A 21,128-nucleotide genomic window follows, 5' to 3' on the forward strand; every position below is an offset into this window, starting at 1 on the left:
CATTAATGTACACAACAAACAGTAAGGGTTCTAGCACCGATACCTGCGGTACACCACTGGTCACAGGCTTCCACTCGCAAAAACAACCCTCCACCATCACCCTCTGTCTCCTGCCACTAAGCCGATATTGGATCCAATTTGCCAAATTGCCCTGGATCCCATGGGCTCTTACCTTCTTGACAAATCTCCCATGTGGGACCTTATCAAAGGCCTTACTGATGTCCATGTAGACGACATCAACTGCTTTACCCTCATCTACACATCTAGTCACCTCCTCGAAAAATTCAAGTTTGTTAGACACGATCTCCCCCTGACAAAGCCATGCTGACTATCCCTAATTAATCCCTGTCCTCTCCAAGTGGAGATTAATCCTGTCCCTCGGAATTTTTTCCAATAGTTTCCCTACCACTGATGTTAGACTCACTGGCCTGTAATTACCTGGTTTATCCCCGCTACCCTTCTTGAATAATGGTACCAAATTCAATGCCCTCCAGTCCTCTGGTACCTCTCCTGTGGCCAGAGAGGATTTGAAAATTTGTGTCAGAGCTCCTGCCATCTCCTCCCTTGCCTCACACAACAGCCTAGGATACATCTCATCTGGGCCTGGGGATTTATCCACTTTTAAGCCCGCTACAACAGCTAATACCTCCTCCCTTTCCATGCTAATTTGTTTAAATATATCACAATCCCCCTCCTTGATCTCTACACCTACATCGTCCTTCTCCATAGTGAACACAGATGAAAAGTAATCATTTAAAACCTAACCAAGTCCTCTGGGCTCCACACACAGATTGCCACTTTGGTCCTTAATGGGCCCTACTCTTTTCCTGGTTATCCTCTTGCCCTTAATATACTTATAAAACGTCTTGGGATGTTCCTTTATCTTGCCCGCTAGTGTTTTTTCATGTCCCCTATTCGCTCTCCTAATTACTTTTTTTTAAGTACACCCCCACACTTTCTATACTCCTCTAGGGCCTCCGCTGTTTTCAGCACTCTGAATCTGCCATAAGCCTCCTTTTTTTTCCTGATCCAATCCTCTATATCACTTGACATCCAAGGTTCCCTGGACTTGTTGGTCCTACCCTTCACCTTTACGGCAACATGTTGGTCCTGAACTCTCACTATTTCCTTTTTGAATGACTCCCACTGGTCTGATGCAGACTTTCCTACAAGAAGCCGCTCCCAGTCCACTTTGGCCAAATCCTGTTTTATCATATTGAAGTCGGCCTTCCCCCAATTCAGTACTTTTATTTCCGGTCCCTCTTTGTCCTTTTCCATAACTACCTTAAATCTTAGACTTATGGTCACTATCCCCGACATGCTCCTCCACTGACACTTCTACCACTTGTCTAGCTTCATTCCCTAAGTTTACGTCTCGTACTGTCCCTTCTCTTGTAGGACTTTCCACCCGTGGTGCCACAGACTTGGCTCTTGCTGCATTCCCTTGAGAAGCTATCTCCCCCAACAGTAACCAAAGCAGAAAATCTGTTAGATAGGGAGATGGACCCAGGGGACTCTTGCACTACCTGCCTAGTCCTTCTACTCTGCTTGGCAGTCACCCGTTCCCTTTCTGCCTGAGCAGTCTTTACCTGCGATGCGACCACCTCCCTGTACTTGCTATCCATGATGAAATAAGCCTCGCGGATGCTCCACAGTGTCTCCAGCTGCCGCTCCAGATCCAAAACGTGGATTTCGAGTAGCTGCAGGTGGAGACACTTCCTGCACACGTGTTCGCCCTGGACACTGGAAGTGCCCCCGACTTCCCACATTGCACAGGAGGAGCACTCCATGCTGCTGAGCTGCCCTGCCATGACTTACCCTTAATTTACTCCCTTAAATTACCCAAAAATTAGATTATTTACACTAGGGACCTTGATTCCCTAAAAAAAACTACCTACCATATAAAATAAAAAACTACAGACCTTTCTGTTTACTTTGGTTACTTACCCAGCTATTTAGAGTTATTGCGCAACAACAGTTATTCACCAATCACCTTGCAGCTTTCCTGTGATGTCACTGTTGACTTTTTTTTATTCTTTTTTCAAAACTCTGGTGTGCCTGGACTGCTCTCCAGGAAGTGAAGGCCCCAAGCCGTATGCTGAATTTATCCGCTCCCTGTTCTAGGTGTTCCCACATGGGTCCGACTGCTCTCTGCTCCCAGAAGGTAATGCTGGGGACCTCAGGAGGAGGCCGAGCTGGATCATCCACGTGGCACTTCTGGATGAAAATTTTTGCGAATGCTTCAGCCTTTTCTTTTGCACTGATGTGCTGGGCTCCCCCATCATTGAGGATGGGGATATTTGTGGAGCCGCCTCCTCCTGTTCATTGTTTAATTGTCCACCACCAATCGCAACAGGATGTGGTAGGACTGCAGAGCTTAGATGTGATCCATTGTATGTGGAATTGCTTAGCTCTATTGCATGCTGCTTCTGCTGTTTGACATGCAAGTAGTCCTGTGTTGTAACTTCACCGGGCTAGGTATGCCTGGTGCTACTCCTGGCATGCTCTCCTGCACTTCCTTGAACCAGGGTTCATCCCCTGGCTTGGTGGTAATGGTAGAATGAGGGACATGCCAGGCTATGAAGTTACAGGTTGTGTTTGTGATGCAAATGCTATGGGCTTCTCTTGACATCATCCATGACATGACTGATCACTGCTCCAACACCAAATTTTGAACTGTCACTTGCTAGCTTCCGGTCAGGATTTCTGTTGTAATGAAGCAGTACTGCATCACTGGTCAAGCTCCTTTCACATGCATCATAAGCAACTTTTTTTGCTTTAGACCATTCCAATTTCACATCTTTCTTCAACAATACAAATAGTGGAGCTAACACTGTTGCAAGCTCAGGCAGAAATGGCAGGTAGTGTTGGACCATGCCTAGAAAAGGTCCAAGCTCAGACACATCTTTTGGCTTTGGAGCATTAATTATAGCCTCTGTCTTCTCTTTCACTGACTGTATCCCTTTTTCATTGATTTTCAGGCCAAGGTACACGACCTCAAATTGCACAAAAACACACATTCTTTTTCAACTTCACATTGCGTTCATTAGCGCATTTCATCCAATACTTGAGGATTCTCTTCCTCTTGTACAGTTGCGATCAACACATCATCCTGATTGCACAAGCAATGTGGCTCTCCTTGCAAAATCTCATCCATTGTAGCTTGGAAAATTTTTGGAGAAGACTTCACACCACAGGGTAGCTTTGAGTAGGAGTATATCCCATCTGTGTGTTTATCGTGAGATACAGCTGACTCTCCCGAACCACATTGAGCTGTGCCTGGGCCAAATCCAACCTCGTGAATAGCTTGGATCCCGCTAACTTCACAAACATATCTTGAGAGGTCTATTGTGGATACTGTTCACTATCCATTGCCTGGTTAACGGTGACTTTGTAGTCCCCGCCTGGTCATACAGTTCTGTCTGACTTGGGCACTACTACAATTGGGGTTGCCCAATCACTATGAACAGTTTTCACTAGCATACCATATCTCTCTAGCTTCTTTTGTTCTTCTTCAATTTGGGTTTTGAGAACATAAAGAACTGCCTAGCCTTGCAACATATTGGTTTGCATCAGGCCTGATTCCGACGTGCACTTTCACACCGATTATGCCTTCATAGCTGTCCTTGAAAATGTTGCTGTAACTATTCAATAGTTGATCAAGCTTCTTGGTTGTCTCAACTTGGAAAACATGTTTCCAGTCTAACTTCAGCTGGTGAAGCCAGTCTTTGTCCATTAACATTGGTTTGTTGACATATTTTGCTACAACAATGGGAGTACTTGCATTTACATTGGACACTGCGTTCCATTTGTCCGCATGTTTCTAACACTTCATCAGTTAGCAGTACATCACTGACTTTGCTCCCGTACATGTCGCTCCTCATAATAGAGCAATCTGCAACCTTACTGATGCCCACATTGATGTATTGTTGATTTACCAACACATTTTTACAAAAGCCTCTGTCATTTGAATGACTGCTAGTGACATAAATGCTAGACAGTCCTGGCTCCTCTTCGCTTAGGCACTCCGGATTCAAGATTGTGATCTCCACCTTTATGAAATCGCTCTTTTGCATTACCACTGGAATGAGTTCTCTTCTTGTTTTGGTGATTGCTCGGCAAGCAGTTGCAACATGGCCTTTCCTCTGGCAATTAAAGCATTTGGCAATTCTGTACTGACATGCCTGTGCTGTGTGGTTGCCATCACAGCGATAACAAGTCACTAAACCTCTATCACTAGAACTCTTCTGACCAGGTCTCTCCACTTCAGACTTGGTATAAGCCTTCTGGCAGTGGGCAGAAGCTTGTACCAGTTACCTGCATAGAACGAAAATACCGAGCCTTCTTTGATGCCATCTATATATAAAGAGCAATCTTTTTTTTTATTTGTTCCTGGGATGTGGTCATCGCTGGCTAGGGCAGCATTTATTGTCCATCACTAATTGCCCTCGAGAAGGTGGTGGCAAGCCACCTTCTTGAACTGCTGCAGTCCTTGGGGTGTAGGTACACCCACAGTGCTGTTAGGAAGGGGGTTCCAGGATTTTGACCCAGTGACAGTGAAAGAACAGTGATATAGTTCTAAGTCAGGATAGTGGGTGACTTGGAGGGTAACTTACAGGTGCTGGCATTCCCATGCATCTGCTGCCCTTGTCTTTCTAGGTGGTAGAAGTCACAGGTTTGGAAGGTGCTGTTGTCGGAGCCGTGGTGAGTTGCTGCAGTGCAGCTTGTAGATGGTACACACCGCTGCCACTGTGCATCGGTGATGAAGGGAGTGAATGTTGAAGGTGGTGGATGGGGTGCCAAGAGGGCTGCTTTCTCTTGGATGGTGTCGAGCTTCCTGAGCATTGTTTGAACTGCACTCATCCAGGCAAGTGGAGAGTATTCCAATACATTCCTGACTTGTGCCTTGTAGATGGTGGACAGGTATTGGGGAATCAGGTGGTGAGTTACTCATCACAGAATTCCCAGCCTCTGACCTGCTCTTGTGGTCACAGCATTTATGTGGCTGGCCCAGTTCAGTTTCTGGTCAATGGCAATGCCCAGGATGTTGATAGTGGGGGATTCAGCGATGGCAATGCCATTGAACATCAAGGGAGATGGTTAGATTCTCTCTTGCTGGAGATGGTCACTGCCTGGAACCTGTGTGCCATTTATCAGCCCAAGTGGTTTAGAGTTGAAATGTTCCTCCAACTTGCTTATCATCATTTTGAATGGCATAATGGGCTGGATTTTGTGGAGGAGGCGGGTCTCCTGGCACCGGGCCAAAAAGGCGGGGGAGGGGAATCCCTGCCTTGGCCTTTTCGTGTACCTCCGCAGCAATCCTCCATTGTTTTAATGCCCAAGTGCGCCACTCCGGGATCCCTGTTCCTTTCAAGAAGAGGATCCCGCCTCCAAGAGCTGCTGGCCAGTCACATGGCCGGAAGCTCAGCAGTATCAGCACCAAACCTAGCATTGGCCACTGCCGGTACTACAAAGACCTTGCACCCAGGCCCAGCGCTGGAACCCCGGACCTCAGGTAAGGGAGGCGGGTCGCCTGGGCCAGTCCGTAAGGCCACAGCGAGGGGTTGTGGGAGGGCAGGCATTAAATCCAGGGGGAGGGATCGCCAGGGAGTAGTAGGTTTTGCCAGCGGGGGACATCCTGGGCCACAGATTGCCCATGAAGGAGGGACCATCCCCCAAGCCCGCAGGGAGGGTGTCTCATTTTATAAAGCACCCTCCCCGCTTGGTGGAGGCACACCCCTGCCGTTGTTAGATCCCAGGAAGAGGCCCTCAAGTGGCCATTAATAGGCCACTTAAGGACCTTAATTGGCCTCTGGGTGGGAAGGCTGTCATCAGCCTATCCTGTCCCCAACAAAATGGCTTGGCGACGGGCTCTCCGCTCCCCGCCTCAAGTCAATAGGCCCTCTCCGCCTCCAATCCTGCTTCAGGGGGACCCATAAAAAACAGCCCAACTTTTGCCTTGTGGGGAGCAAGAAGGTTTGTTAGCATGCCATGTACTTCCAGGTCAATTTCCGTTAGCAAGATTGCTTTCTTGCACTCAAGACTTGCCTTATTCGGAGTCTTGACCTCTTCATTTTCATCTTCAAGTTCCAAAATGTTATTAGCTCTGAAAAACATTCCCAATATTTCAAGATATGAACTGAATGGTTCCGAGCCCTCTCATATGTTCCTAGCCTTCCAATGTATCTCGTGGGTGCAGCCATATCGTCCTGTTTGTAAGTTCAACAGTGATACGAAAACATTTTACTGTGGCTGACCAAAACCAGTTCAGTCGGTGGTTGAAAATGTCCTCTTAACGAGATGAGAAATTTCAATCACATGGGCAATAGGACCCTGTGGCAGCTCATTCAAATGAGGAGACAGTTCCAGATTCTGATACTTGTACTTCCGTCACTGTAAGCACATATGCAAGCTTTACAGCAGTTCTACTTCACAGTCTTGGAAAGTTCTCGTTAGCAAAGAGCTTTTTTTTTTAAAATGTCCCATTGTTCAACTCCCTATGCTGAAGGGTTCTGTTGGTATTTTGTGGACCGCTCTCTGCTTTGATTCGTGCTGGGTTCTACTGCAGTCCCCAAAGCACTGGGGCAAACGTCTCACTGCAGCTACAGTGTGGCTTCAGTGCGATGCCGACCAGTCCTGCTCTTTTGGTCCATGATGAAGCAGGCCCTTTTCCAAACATATGCAAAACCTTACCCACACCTAATCAGACTTTCCAGGCTGCTGGGTCGATCCTAGACACAGTGGTTTCAGCACTCGTCACCATTTTGTGGCAGAGTGCATGACACAAATGAAGAAGATCGACATGAATCACAAATTATTATGGCTCTCCAAAAGAGCAATTTACCAGGTATAGCCAGTTCACAAGAGTAAGTTTATGGTGTCATAACATACTGCGCATACTCAAACCTCATATCACATGAACATAAGGTATGAATACATTACTATTATGAACGACCGCAGTGACAAGGGCACAGTCAGCACCCATGAAACTGTCAGCCACAACGTGTCACAACTTTCAGAAAAGTGGGCAGAGAAAATTGTAAGTAAAAAGACTGAGCAATACTTTACATATTTTTGTATTGAAATAATTAGGTGTTAAACTGTAGGGAGTTTTATTCATGTTAAAAATCTAAACTATTTACACAGCACCATCTGCTGAAAAAAGTCAAAAGCCAATCTGGGACAAAATTCTACTCTGTTTGTATTTGCTGCAATGTCGTGCTTGAGAAGTACCAATAACTTTATATTCAAAGGTGACTGACTGGCTATGTACAAAGACAAATAAGACGTAAACAGAAATAGTTCCACAAAGGCCTTCAAATACTCAGCTAAACAGAGCTGAATATAAGGAACAACTAAAGAAAACATAGATTGCTATTAGATCACTTAAAAGGCTAATGGAAAAAAAGAATTGTAGACAACTGTGAAGTAATGGGAAAAGCTTTTTCACTTACATTAAAAGTCAGAGAACTATCAATGACCATATTGAGCCACTGAAGGATGTTTAAGAACAGGTTATAAAGAACTCAGAGGATATGTTCGAAATATTAACTCAATACTTTGCATCAGTCTTCACTCTTAAAAATGATGCTCAACTATTAGAATTGAATGATTTGAATAATAAAACCAGTAATATTAAATTAGATGAACATATTATTTTAGATCGAATTAAAAACTTGAAAATAGATACAGCAGCCAGGCCAGACGATATGCACCCAAGGGTCCTCAAGGAGATGGGATGCATGCTGTGCGAGCCCCTAGCCCATATTTTTAATAGCTCATTGCAATCTGGATGGTTCCCCGTAGACTGAAAGTCTAACGTAATTCCCATCCTTAAAAAGACAAGACGGACCCCGCAACAATAGGCCCCTTAGTTTGACACAAGTAATAGGAAAGATGTCTGAGGGAATCATTAGGCATGCAATATCCGCCATGTGAGCCGCATGGAAGATGGCAGGATCCCCAAAGACACATTGTACAGCGAGCTCGCCACGAGTATCAGACCCACCGGCCGTCCACGTCTCCACTTTAAAGACATCTGCAAACGTGACATGAAGTCCTGTGACATTGATCACAAGTCGTGGGAGTCAGTTGCCAGCGATCGCCAGAACTGGCGGCAGCCATAAAGGCGGGGCAAAAGTGTGGCGAGTCGAAGAGACTTAGCAGTTGGCAGGAAAAAAGACAGAAGCGCAAGGGGAGAGCCAACTGTGTAACAGCCCCGACAAACAAATTTTTCTGCAGCACCTGTGGAAGAGCCTGTCACTCTAGACTTGGCCTTAAAAGCCACTCCAGGCGCTGCTCCACACACCACTGACCACCTCCAGGCGCTTACCCATTGTCTCTCGAGATAAGGAGGCCAAAGAAGAAGAAGAATAGGAAAGATGCCTGAGGGAATCATTAGGCATGCAATATCCGCTTGCTTAGATAAAAAGAGACAGCCTACATAGCTTTAGAAAAAGATCATGTCTTACAAATGTAATTTTATTTTTTGAAGTCATTACAAAGCTGGTGGATGAGGGAAGCCCATTAGACACTGTCTACTTAGACTTCCAAAAAGCTTTTTGATAGGTTTCTCCACAAGATTAAAACCTCTGGTATTAGTCCTAATATATCAAGCTGGATTGAGAACTGGCAAGGTGTAGGCAAAAAGTAGGTATATATGGATTTGGATCTGTTTAGAGACCGATCACCATTGGTGTCCCACAGGGATCGGCGTTGGGACTACTGCTCTTTATAATTTTTATTAATGATCTGGATGTAGGTTTTGGAGGCAAAATCTGCAAACACACAGATAATCTGAAGATCTGTGCAAGTGTTAGGACTTTAGAGATGATGTTCCACTGTTTCAGGCAGATCTTAATGGGTTGAAAAATGGGACTCATGACAGGCAAATCATGTTTAATTTACCTAAGTGCAGTGTTATGTATATGGGCAGGGTGAATGTTCAAGATTCATACATCCTTCAGGGAAAAGCATTAAAGAAGGTGGAGAAAGAAAGAGATCTGGGCTTTCTAGTGCATAGATCGCTAAAGATATATGAGCAATGCAGTGAAGTGATAACTGCAGCACATAGGGTGTTGGGGGTGCATTCATAGGTCAATTGGTTCTAAGACAAGGCATACTATTTTGTTCTTTACAAGACCATGATCAGGCCTCACTTGGCCACTGTGCTGGTTCCTGTCTCCCCACATGGTGGATGATATTGAGGCTTTGGAAAGGGTGCAGAGGAGGGCCATGAGACTAATTTCCAGTATGAAACATCTTTGTTATTAAGACAGACTAAAAGAGTTAGGATTCCACACTTTACAGAAGTGTAGACTGTGGGATGATCTGATTGAGGTCTATACAGTAATGATGGGGGAGACGGTGGCATAGAATAATGTCACTAAACTAGTAATCTAGAGGCCCTGGGTCACAGGTTCAAATCCCGCCATGGAAGCTGGTGGAATTTAAATTCAATTAATTAATTTCAATTATTTAATAAAAATCTGGAATTGAAAGTTCGTCTCAGAAACGGTATCATGAAATTGTCAATTGTTGTAAAAATTGTATAATGTAAATTGTCTAGTTCACTAATGTCCTTTAGGGGAGGAAATCTGCCGTCCTTACCTCGTCTGGCCTAAATGTGACTCCAGACCCACAGCAATATGATTGACGCTTAACTGCCCTCTGAAATGGCCGAGCAAGCCACTGAGTTGTCAAGGGCGATTTTTGGATGAGCAACAAATGCAGGCTTTGCCAGCGACGCTCACATTCCAAGAAAGAATAAAAAAAAGAGAATAGACAGTTTTCCAATTGTCAAGTCTGTTTCAAATGGATAGGGAAGACCAGGGGTTACAATTTTAAGCTGTGTAAGGTCAGATATAGATTGGAAGTCAGGATGTAGCTATTTTCCCAGGGAATACTGGACATAAAAATAGGAGCAGGAGTAGGCCATTCGGCCCTTCGAGCCTGTGCCGCCATTCATTATGATCATGGCTGATCATTCAACTCAGTAGCCTGTTTCGGCTTTCGCCCCATACCCTTTGATCCCTTTAGACCCAACAGCTATATCTAACTCCTTCTTGAAAACATACAATGTTTTGGCCGCAACTGCTTTCTGTGGTAGCGAATTCCACAGGCTCACCACTCTCTTGGTGAAGAAATTGCTCATCTCAGTCCTGAAAGGTTTACCCCGTATCCTTAGACTATGACCCCTGGTTCTGGACTCCCCCACCATCGGGAACATCCTTCCTGCATCAACCCTGTCAAGTCCTGTTAGAATTTTATAGGGTTTCTATGAGATTCCCCCCTCACTCTTCTGAACTCCAGCGAATATAATCCTAACTGACTCAATCTCTCCTCATACGTCAGTCCTGCCATCCCAGGAATCAGTCTGGTAAACCTTTGCTGCACTCCCTCTATAGCAAGAACGTCCTTCCTCAGATAAGGAGACCAAAACTGCACACAATATTCCAGGTGTGACCTTACTAAGGCCCTGTATAATTGCAACAAGACATCCCTGCTTCTGTACTCGAATCCTTTTGCTATGAAGGCCAATATACCATTTGCCTTTTTTACCGCCTGTTGCACCTGCATGCTTACCTTCAGCGACCGGTGTACGAGAACACCCAGGTCTCGTTGCATATTCCCTTCTCTCAGTTTATAGCCAGTCAGATAATAATCTGTCTTCCTGTTTTTGCTACCAAAGTGGATAACCTCACATTTATCCACATTATAAAGCATCTGCCATGCATTAGCCCACTCACTCAACTTGTCCAAATCACCCTGAAGCCTCTCTGCATCCTCCTCACAACTCACCCTCCCACCCAGTTTTGTCTCACCTGTAAATTTGGAGATATTATATTTAGTTCCCTCATCTCAATCAGTAATGTATATTGTGAATAGCTGGGGTCCGAGCACCGATCCCTGCGGTACCCCACTAGTCACTGCCTGCCATCGGAAAAAGACCCACTTATCCCTGCTCTTTGTTTCCTGTCTGCCAACCAATTTTCTATCCATCACAATACACTACCCCTAATCCCATGTGCTTTAATTTTACACACTAATCTCTTATGTGGGACTTTGTCAAAAGCCTTCTGAAAGTCCAAATAAACCACATCCACTGGCTCCCCCTCATCAACTCTACTAGTTACATCCTCGAAAAATTTAAGTAGATTTGTCATGCATGATTTTACTTTCGTAAATCCATGCTGACTCTGCTCGATTCTACCACTGTTCTCCAAGTGCTCTGCTATAAAATCTTTGATAATGGACTCTAGAATTTTCCCCACTACCAACGTCAGGCTGACTGGTCTATAATTCTCTGCTTTCTCTCTACCTCCCTTTTTAAATAGTGGGGTTACATTAGCTACCCTCCAATCTGTAGGAACTGTTCCAGAGTCTATAGAATCTTGGATGATGACCACCAATGCATCCACTATTTCTAGGGCCACTTCCTGAAGTACTCTGGGATGCATACCATCAGGCCCTGGGGATTTATCGGCCTTCAATCCCATCAATTTCCCCAACACCATTTCTCTCCTAATACTGATTTCTTTCAGTTTCTCCCTCTTACTAAACCCTGTGTTCCCCAACATTTCTGGTCTGTTATTTATGTCCTCCTTTGTGAAGACAGAACCAAAGTATGCATTTAGTTGGTCAGCCATTTCTTTATTCCCCATAATAAATTCCCCTGTTTCTGACTGTAAGGGACCTACAGTTGTCTTCACCAATCTTTTTTTCTTCACATACCTCCGGAACAGACTGCCATCTCATGCCATGGATGCTGATTCACTGAACTTCAAGTGAGAGCTGGACCTGTTTCTGGTTGGGGCAGACATCACCTCTTACAAAAGGTAGGTACTTCAGGGAATTCAGGGCCAGAATGATCTCCTGGACTAATTTTGAATTCCTAGATGGGTTGAGAGGAATTTAAAATGTTTCTCCCCAAATTGACCAAAATGACCAAGGTATCACAATTGTGTGGACAGCCTGGATGGACCAGAGGGTCTTTACCTGTCCTTCATTTACCGTGTGTATAAAACTCAGGATAAAGAAATGAGCAGATGGTGGATGACTTAATGTGGTTATCAAACATCATCAGTCTGTTTATAATAAGCCAGCATGCATACTGCACTCTCCACTCCACACAATACACACACCGCAGAGCTTTGCACTACATCCATTTACACTTTAAAAAAAAAAACCTCAATGTGTGGAAATTCATCTTAGGGGGTGGTGCAAAATGGGCAGTCACCTCTTATTTGCATTGACTTCAATGGAACTGAATATCAGGCACTGTGTCTAATGGACAGACAGTATCTGATAAATTTTACTCCAAATTCCCTTTTTAAAAAACTTTAAAACTGAAATAGAATTTTATATTTCACAAGATTTAACTGAAAAACACTGTAGAAATACATAAACCAACCAGATACACAACTATTGATTTTCGGGTCTGACTGCAGACCCGGTGAAAGACAGGCATGGTAGGCTTTGAACCTGCCACACTGGTTGAAGTGCTGACCCCACTGCAACTTCTAGGTCATGCTTTTACTGAGCTACTCAGGAACCAACAGATGATATCTGCACTCCACACTCACTCTTCGTGAAGCTCCCACTTTGAATTCCTGCCATTTAAACTTCTCTTCCCACTCCATATATGGCAGAATATCCACACTTTCTTTGGCTGCAAGTTCCTGAATAGATAGGCCAAGTAGTAAGTCTTCTTCCTGCTCATCCTAAGCAAAGAAAACAAGAGTTGACATTAAGTTTTAAATGGTTACTTTAAAATGAATTATAAACACATGTGCTTACTCGAGAATTCTAGGCATCTGGTTTGTTTTAAGAGGTTTTACTCTGATGTCAAGTACAAAACTGACTCTGGAACACCAGAGTAATAACCAAGGCTCAGTTCTGAACCTTTTTTCAGCAAATACCCACAAGACCATCTGGATGCTCAGTTCTGGTAAAAGCAGCTATTTTACTTGTGTGTGAATTAATTCTTTATATTGCTCTATTTTATAAAGCTATTGCATTTACAAACATTTGGCATAGAAGTTCAAAGCTCAACAACCAACAATGTATGGTGAGAGCACATTACTCACCATTGGACTCCCAATTGAAAACGTGGAACTCTCTAAGAACTTTTTTTGAAGTATTTTCCTGTAGGCCTGTGCCTATATGGTGCTCTGATGCTGTGTGTAATCAATGTTATGCAATACAGAACCTTGGTTTAATCTCTAACAAAAATGAAGTAGTGCAGAGGATAATTGTGGATCAGAAAGGCCATTCAGCCCATCTTAATTTATCCACCCAGAAGCATCCTAATGTTCCCCCATTGTAGCGCCAATTTTTTTCTTAAATGATTCCAGGGTTTTGCCTCCTTTATTCTATTTGAAGGTCCTTGGTGCTAACAGGTTAAGTTCTTCCCCCCACCCCAGCATGATCTTTAGGTCACAGCATTTTCTGGCTGCTGCTCACCGCAAGGCCTTACTGCTGGTGAACAAGAACACAGCTGCACACCTGACTGGCCTACAAGCGTGCACTTGTTCCCACTTCACCAGCTCCCGGCACAAGGCCCTGCCAGTTGGCATGCGTGCATCTGGGTCGTACAAATACCCTGGACCAGGAATCATGGATACACTGGTCCCTCAGCAGGCACAATACACCTCTGATACTCTACATCTGTCTGGTACCTGGGCTGGTAGGGGTCGGGAGTAGAGAGAGCCAAAAAGAAAATCAATTCTGTAGTTCTGACTAGCACACGTCCTGCGGTAATAGAAAGAAACACTGTGTATGTAACTGATAATTTACAAAAAAAACTCAGCATTTAGATGGTGACTTCTTATTGAGTTCCTTTCAGAAGCGAAAAAGAAGGATTTCTATTGTAAATAGATATACCTGATATATTAATGTGTATGGTTGTATTAGCTTAACAGTTTAGCATTTTTGAAGGTGGTGCAAAAGCAGAGACATATACAAAAATCTTTGAAGGTGACAGGTCAAGTTATTAAAGCTGCTACAAAAAGCATTCAGGACTGTTATAAAGGCACAGGGTACAAAAACAAGGAAGTTACGCTAAACCTTTGTAAATTACTGGTTAGGCCTCAGCTGGAGTACTGTGTCCAGTTTTGGGCACCACACTTCAGGAAAGATGTCAAGGCTTTGGACAGGATGCCCAGGAGATCTACAAAGAATGGTACCAGGGATGACGGACTTCAGTTATGTGGAGTAACTAGAGAAGCTGGGTAATTCTCCTTAGAACAGAAAAGGCTAGGGGTGAAATTTAATAGAGCTGTTCAAAATTATGAAAGATTTTGATAGAATAAATAAGGAGAAAATGTTTCCATTGGCAAAAATGTCAGTAACTGAAGGACAAAGATTTAAGATAATTAGGAAAAGAACCAGTGTTGAGATGAGGAGAATTTTGTTTACAGATTAAGTTGTTATGCTCTGGAATGCACTGCCTGAAAGGATGGTGGAAGCAGATTCACAGTAACTTTCAAAAGGGAATTGGAAATATATTTGAAAAACAGCAATTTGCAAGGCTATGGGGGAAGAGCAGGTGAGTGGAATTAATTAGAAAACTATTTATTTGGGCAGTTTTAAAATCTTTGTCTTTTGCGAGGAGCAGCCTTGATAGAACGGGGTGCGGAGCGGACTTTCAGCTGAGCGGTCAATTTCAGTAAGTTACAAGTTAATCCCTTTTTTGTTTCGGAGGACCGGGGACTGCTGGGTAGGGGAAAACTATTTATTTGGGCAGTTTTAAAATCTTTGTCTTTTGCGAGGAGCAGCCTTGATAGAACGGGGTGCGGAGCGGACTTTCAGCTGAGCGGTCAATTTCAGTAAGTTACAAGTTAATCCCTTTTTTGTTTCGGAGGACCGGGGACTGCTGGGTAGGGGAAAACTATTTATTTGGGCAGTGGCAGTACCCGAGACACTACACGTGTAGTGTCTCCCACCCACCCTCCTCCTCTAACCAAAAAAAAAGGACTCTAGGGTGTTGATAAGGTAAGCTTTTTATTTAAAACTTCAGTCCGTCGGATTGCTAAGCGAACAAGTTTTGACTTTTTTTTTCGTTTGGTTTTTCAGTAGATTTATTGGGAATCTAGAATAGTGGGAATGGAGGTAAAGGCAGTTGTATGTTCCTCCTGCAGAATGTGGGAGGTAGGGGTCGCCAAGAGTGTCCCTGCTGACTGCATCTGCGGGAAGTGCACCCAACTCCAGCTCCTCGCAGACCGCGTTAGGGAACTGGAGCTGGAGCTGGATGAACTTCGGATCATTCGGGAGGCGGAGGGGATTATTGACAGGAGTTATAGGGAGGCAGTCACACCTCAGGTAAAAGAAGTAGGTAGATGGGTTACCGTCAGGGGAAGGAAAGGGAACCAGCAGGCAGTGCAGGGATCCCCTGTGGCCGTTTCCCTCAACAACAGGTATACCGTTTTGGATACTGTTGGGGGGGACGACTTACCAGGGGTAAGCAATGGGGTGCAGGTCTCTGGCACAGTGTCTGTCCCTGTTGCTCAGAAGGGAAAAGGGAAGAGGAGCAGAGCATTAGTCATTGGGGACTCCATAGTTAGGGGAACAGATAGGAGGTTCTGTGGGAACGAGAGAGACTCACGGTTGGTGTGTTGCCTCCCAGGTGCCAGGGTACGTGATGTCTCCGATCGTGTTTTTGGGATCCTTAAGGGGGAGGGGGAGCACCCCCAAGTCGTGGTCCACATAGGCACCAACGACATAGGTAGGAAGAGAGATGGGGATTTAAGGCAGAAATTCAGGGAGCTAGGGTGGAAGCTTAGAGCGAGAACAACCAGAGTTGTTATCTCTGGGTTGTTGCCTGTGCCACGTGCTAGCGAAGAGAGGAATAGGGAGAGAGAGGAGTTGAACACGTGGCTGCAGGGATGGTGTAGGAGGGAGGGTTTTGGTTTCCTGGATAATTGGGGCTCTTTCTGGGGTAGGTGGGACCTCTACAAACAGGATGGTCTTCACCTGAACCAGAGGGGTACCAATATCCTGGGGGGGAGATTTGTTAGTGCTCTTCGGGGGGGTTTAAACTAAATCAGCAGGGGAATGGGAACCTAAATTGCAGTGCCAGTGTACAGGCTGTTGAGAGTAGTGAGGTAGGGGATAAGGTTACAGGGACGCAAGAGGGCACTGGCAAGCAAGAACTTGGTTTAAAGTGTGTCTACTTCAACGCCAGGAGCATCCGGAATAAGGTGGGTGAGCTTGCAGCATGGGTTGGTACCTGGGATCCTGATGTTGTGGCCATTTCGGAGACATGGGTAGAGCAGGGGCAGGAATGGATGTTGCAGGTTCCGGGATTTAGATGTTTCAGAAAGAACAGAGAAGAGGGTAAAAGAGGGGGGGGTGTGGCATTGTTAATCAAGGAAAGTATTACAGCGGCGGAAAGGACGTTTGAGGACTCGTCTACTGAGGTAGTATGGGCCGAGGTTAGAAACAGGAGAGGAGAGGTCACCCTGTTGGGAGTTTTCTATAGACCTCCGAATAGTTCCAGAGATGTAGAGGAAAGGATAGCGAAGATGATTCTCGACAGGAGCGAGAGTAACAGGGTAGTGGTTATGGGGGACTTTAACTTTCCAAATATTGACTGGAAATACTATAGTTCGAGTACTTTAGATGGGTCTGTTTTTGTCCAGTGTGTGCAGGAGGGTTTTCTGACACAGTATGTGAACAGGCCAACCAGGGGCGATGCCACATTGGATTTGGTACTGGGTAATGAACCCGGCCAGGTGTTCGATTTAGATGTAGGTGAGCACTTTGGCGATAGTGATCACAATTCGGTTAGGTTTACCTTAGCGATGGGCAGGGACAGGTATATACCGCAGGGCAAGAATTATAGCTGGGGGAAAGGAAATTATGACGCGATTAGGCAAGATTTAGGATGTGTAGGATGGGGAAGGAAACTGCAGGGGATGGGCACAAACGAAATGTGGAGCTTATTCAAGGAGCAGCTAATGCGTGTCCTTGATAAGTATGTACCTGTCAGGCAGGGAGGAAGTTGTCGAGCAAGGGAGCCGTGGTTTACTCAAGAAGTTGAAGCGCTTGTCAAGAGGAAGAGGGCGGCTTATGTTAGGATGAGACGTGAAGGCTCAGTTAGGGCGCTTGAGAGTTACAAGCTAGCCAGGAAGGATCTAAAGGGAGGGCTAAGAAGAGCAAGGAGAGGACACGAGAAGTCATTGGCGGATAGGATCAAAGAAAACCCTAAGGCTTTCTATAGGTATATCAGGAATAAACGAATGATAAGAGTTAGAACAGGGCCAATCAAGGATAGTAGTGGGAAGTTGTGTGCGGAATCAGAGGAGATAGGGGAAGCGTTAAATGAATATTTTTCGTCAGTATTTACAGTAGAGAAAGAAAATGTTGCCGAGGAGAATACTGAGATACAGCCTACTAGGCTAGATGGGATTGAGATTCACAAGGAGGAGGTGTTAGCAATTTTGGAAAGAGTGAAAATAGATAAGTCCCCTGGGCCAGATGGGATTTATCCTAGGATTCTCTGGGAAGCCAGGGAGGAGATTGCAGAGCCGTTGTTGTTGATCTTTAAGTCGTCATTGTCGACAGGAGTAGTGCCGGAGGACTGGAGGATAGCAAATGTTGTCCCCTTGTTCAAGAAGGGGAGTAGAGACAGCCCTGGTAATTATAGACCTGTGAGCCTTACTTCGGTTGTGGGTAAAATGTTGGAAAAGGTTATAAGAGACAGGATTTATAATCATCTTGAAAAGAATAAGTTCATTTGCGATAGTCAGCACGGTTTTGTGGAAGGTAGGTCGTGCCTCACAAACCTTATTGAGTTTTTCGAGAAGGTGACCAAACAGGTGGATGAGGGTAAAGCCGTGGATGTGGTGTATATGGATTTCAGTAAGGCGTTTGATAAGGTTCCCCACGGTAGGCTATTGCAGAAAATACGCAAGTATGGGGTTGAAGGTGATTTAGAGCTTTGGATCAGAAATTGGCTAGCTGAAAGAAGACAGAGGGTGGTGGTTGATGGCAAATGTTCATCCTGGAGTTTAGTTACTAGTGGTGTACCGCAAGGTTCTGTTTTGGGGCCACTGCTGTTTGTCATTTTTATAAACGACCTGGATGAGGGTGTAGAAGGGTGGGTTAGTAAATTTGCGGATGACACGAAGGTCGGTGGAGTTGTGGATAGTGTCGAAGGGTGTTGTAGGGTACAGAGGGACATAGATAGGCTGCAGAGCTGGGCTGAGAGATGGCAAATGGAGTTTAATGCGGAGAAGTGTGAGGTGATTCACTTTGGAAGGAGTAACAGCAATGCAGAGTACTGGGCTAATGGGAAGATTCTTGGTAGTGTAGATGAGCAGAGAGATCTTGGTATCCAGGTACATAAATCCCTGAAAGTTGCTACCCAGGTTAATAGGGCTGTTAAGAAGGCATATGGTGTGTTAGCCTTTATTAGTAGGGGGATCGAGTTTCAGAGCCACGGGGTCATGATGCAGCTGTACAAAACTCTGGTGAGGCCGCACCTGGAGTATTGCGTGCAGTTCTGGTCACCGCATTATAGGAAGGATGTCGAAGCTTTGGAAAGGGTGCAGAGGAGATTTACTAGGATGTTGCCTGGTATGGAAGGAAGGTCTTACGAGGAAAGGCTGAGGGACTTGGGGTTGTTTTCGTTAGAGAGAAGGAGGAGGAGAGGTGACTTAATAGAGACATACAAGATAATCAGAGGGTTAGATAGGGTGGATAGTGAGAGTCTTTTTCCTCGGATGAGGATGGCAAACACGAGGGGACATAGCTTTAAGTTGAGGGGTGAAAGATATAGGACAGATGTCAGAGGTAGTTTCTTTACGCAGAGAGTAGTAGGGGCGTGGAACGCCCTGCCTGCAACAGTAGTAGACTCGCCAACTTTAAGGGCATTTAAGTGGTCATTGGATAGACATATGGATGTAAATGGAATAGTGTAGGTCAGATGATCGGCGCAACATCGAGGGCCGAAGGGCCTGTACTGCGCTGTAATATTCTAATTCTAATTCTAATAACTCAAAGAGGTTGCACAGGATGATAAGCTGAATGACCTCCTTCTGTGCTGCATAATTCTATGAACATAAATGAGATCTGATGATATGATTCTCCAATGTTAATCAAAGAAGGAAGAGAGACCCTATGTATGTGTAGGATAATTTCAGTAGATTAAATAATTAACATTCGTGTTCATGGTACAGAAAGCTTACCCAACCATAAAAACTGGAGAAGATATTCTCGAAGGCATAGAGGATTGGGACTGGTGTATGATAATGACTTAGAGTACGAAAGTAGAAAAACAAAAGCAAAAATGGTTATCTTAAAAATAGTGCTCCAACATATTGGTCCCTTAGATCCTCTCTGCAATATTGAATTAATATTAGTAAATTCCTTTCCCGCACACTCAGATAAGACTGAAATCAAAGGTTCTTTGGCTCAGAGGTAAGAGCATTATCAGCAAAGATAAGGGAGAGCAAGGCACCAAGGTTTCCACCCCTAGTTTTAGAAATAAAAGAAACCTGAAAGTTTTAGGTTGATTTTCATGTGTCCTTATTGTTAATTCACACTTACCCTTTCTTCAATGGCGACAAAACTAGTAAACTGAGTTACAATTGAATATTCTTTGCTGAGTTCAGTGATATACGATTTCAGAGTGGACTTCATCATCTAGAAAGGAAAGATATCAGGGTTAAACAGTCACCATTACAAAGCCATCTGCCTGCAAGTGCAGGGCAGCCATACAGCTGGATGAAGCATCATTAGATTTTGAAAACTATTTCTGAAATCAAAATGTTAATTTTTTCAGTGATAAAACTGTTGCAGGAAATTGCAACCAGAATTATGAATATTTTAAGACAATCAGAATAACACACTTTTTGATGGAATTTTGGTAGTCTGCCAAAATTGTTATTCCCCAATAAAAAAAACAGACTGATTTCATTGTGGACGCCTGCATTATGTCCTGCAGATTATTTGGTTAATGCTTATGAACATAAAAGTGAAAAGCACTCCACAATCATATATAATTATTTGGCTACACTGCCATCCTCACTAGTTTTGCCCATTGACTCTTGATAATTGCGCTGCTATTAACAGTCAGCAGCGGGGACAGGTGAGTCTGAATGGACTTCAACGTCATTGCCAAATGCTGCTCGATGATTGGATCAGACTCGCATCCAGATTTGATCAGTATACACCAATCCTTCCATCCATTCAAGAAGCCTCAGTTACCAACATTGTCAACAGATAGAAACATAGAAAATAGGAGCAGGAGCAGGCCATTCGGCTCTTCGAGCCTGCTCCGCCATTCATTCTGTTCATGGCTGATCATCCAACTCAGTAACCTGTTCCCGCTTTCCCCCCATATCCATTGATCCCTTTCGCCCCAAAAGCTATATTTAACTCCTTCTTGAAAACATACAATGATTTGGCCTCAACTGCTTTCTGTGGTAGCAAATTCCACAGGCTCACCATTCTACGGGTGAAGAAATTTCTCCTCATCTCAGTTGTGAAAGGTTTACCCCGTATCCTTAGACTATGACCCCTGCTTCTGGACTCCCCCACCGCAGGGAACATCCTTCCTGCATCTACCCTGTCAAGTCCTGTTAGAATTTTATAGGTTTCTATGAGATCCCCCCCTTCACTCTTCTGAACTCCAGCGAATATATTCCTAACCGACTCAATCTCTCCTCAGACGTCAGTCCCGCCATCCCAGGAATCAGTCTGGTAAACCTTCGCTGCACTCCCTCTATAGCAAGAGCATCCTTCCTCAGATAAGGAGACCAAAACTGCACACAATATTCTAGGTATGACCTCACCAAGGCCCTGTATAATTGCAGCAAGACATCCCTGCTCCTGTACTGGAATCATTTCGCTATGAAGGCCAACATACCATTTGCCTTTTTCACTGCCTATTGCTACTGCATGCTTACCTTCAGTGACTGGTGTACGAGAACACCCAGGTCTCGTTGCATATTCCCCTCTCTCAGTTTATAGCCGTTCAGATAATAATCTGCCTTCCTGTTTTTGCTACCAAAGTGCATAACTTCACATTTATCCACAGTATACTGCATCTGCCATGCATGTGCCCACTCACTCAACTTGTCCCAATCACCCTGAAGCCTCACTGCATCCTCCTCACAACTCAC

The 21,128-nt window shown here is 44.6% G+C and overlaps 1 protein-coding gene across 6 annotated transcripts in view; it reads right to left on the reverse strand.

Moving 5' to 3' along the window:
* Positions 1-21,128, reverse strand: part of parp4 (poly (ADP-ribose) polymerase family, member 4) — a 245,720-nt gene that overhangs the window by 30,467 nt on the left and 194,125 nt on the right. For all 6 annotated transcript variants that reach the window (XM_068033698.1, XM_068033696.1, XM_068033697.1 and 3 more), the window contains 2 exons: positions 19,552-19,647; positions 12,585-12,722 (listed from right to left, as the gene is read on the reverse strand). In XM_068033698.1, coding sequence (XP_067889799.1) covers positions 12,585-12,722; positions 19,552-19,647 — 234 coding nt within the window. The remainder of the gene's footprint in view (positions 1-12,584; positions 12,723-19,551; positions 19,648-21,128) is intronic.

Source organism: Heterodontus francisci, chromosome 6 (assembly GCF_036365525.1).
Source record: "Heterodontus francisci isolate sHetFra1 chromosome 6, sHetFra1.hap1, whole genome shotgun sequence".
Lineage (NCBI taxonomy): Eukaryota > Metazoa > Chordata > Chondrichthyes > Heterodontiformes > Heterodontidae > Heterodontus > Heterodontus francisci.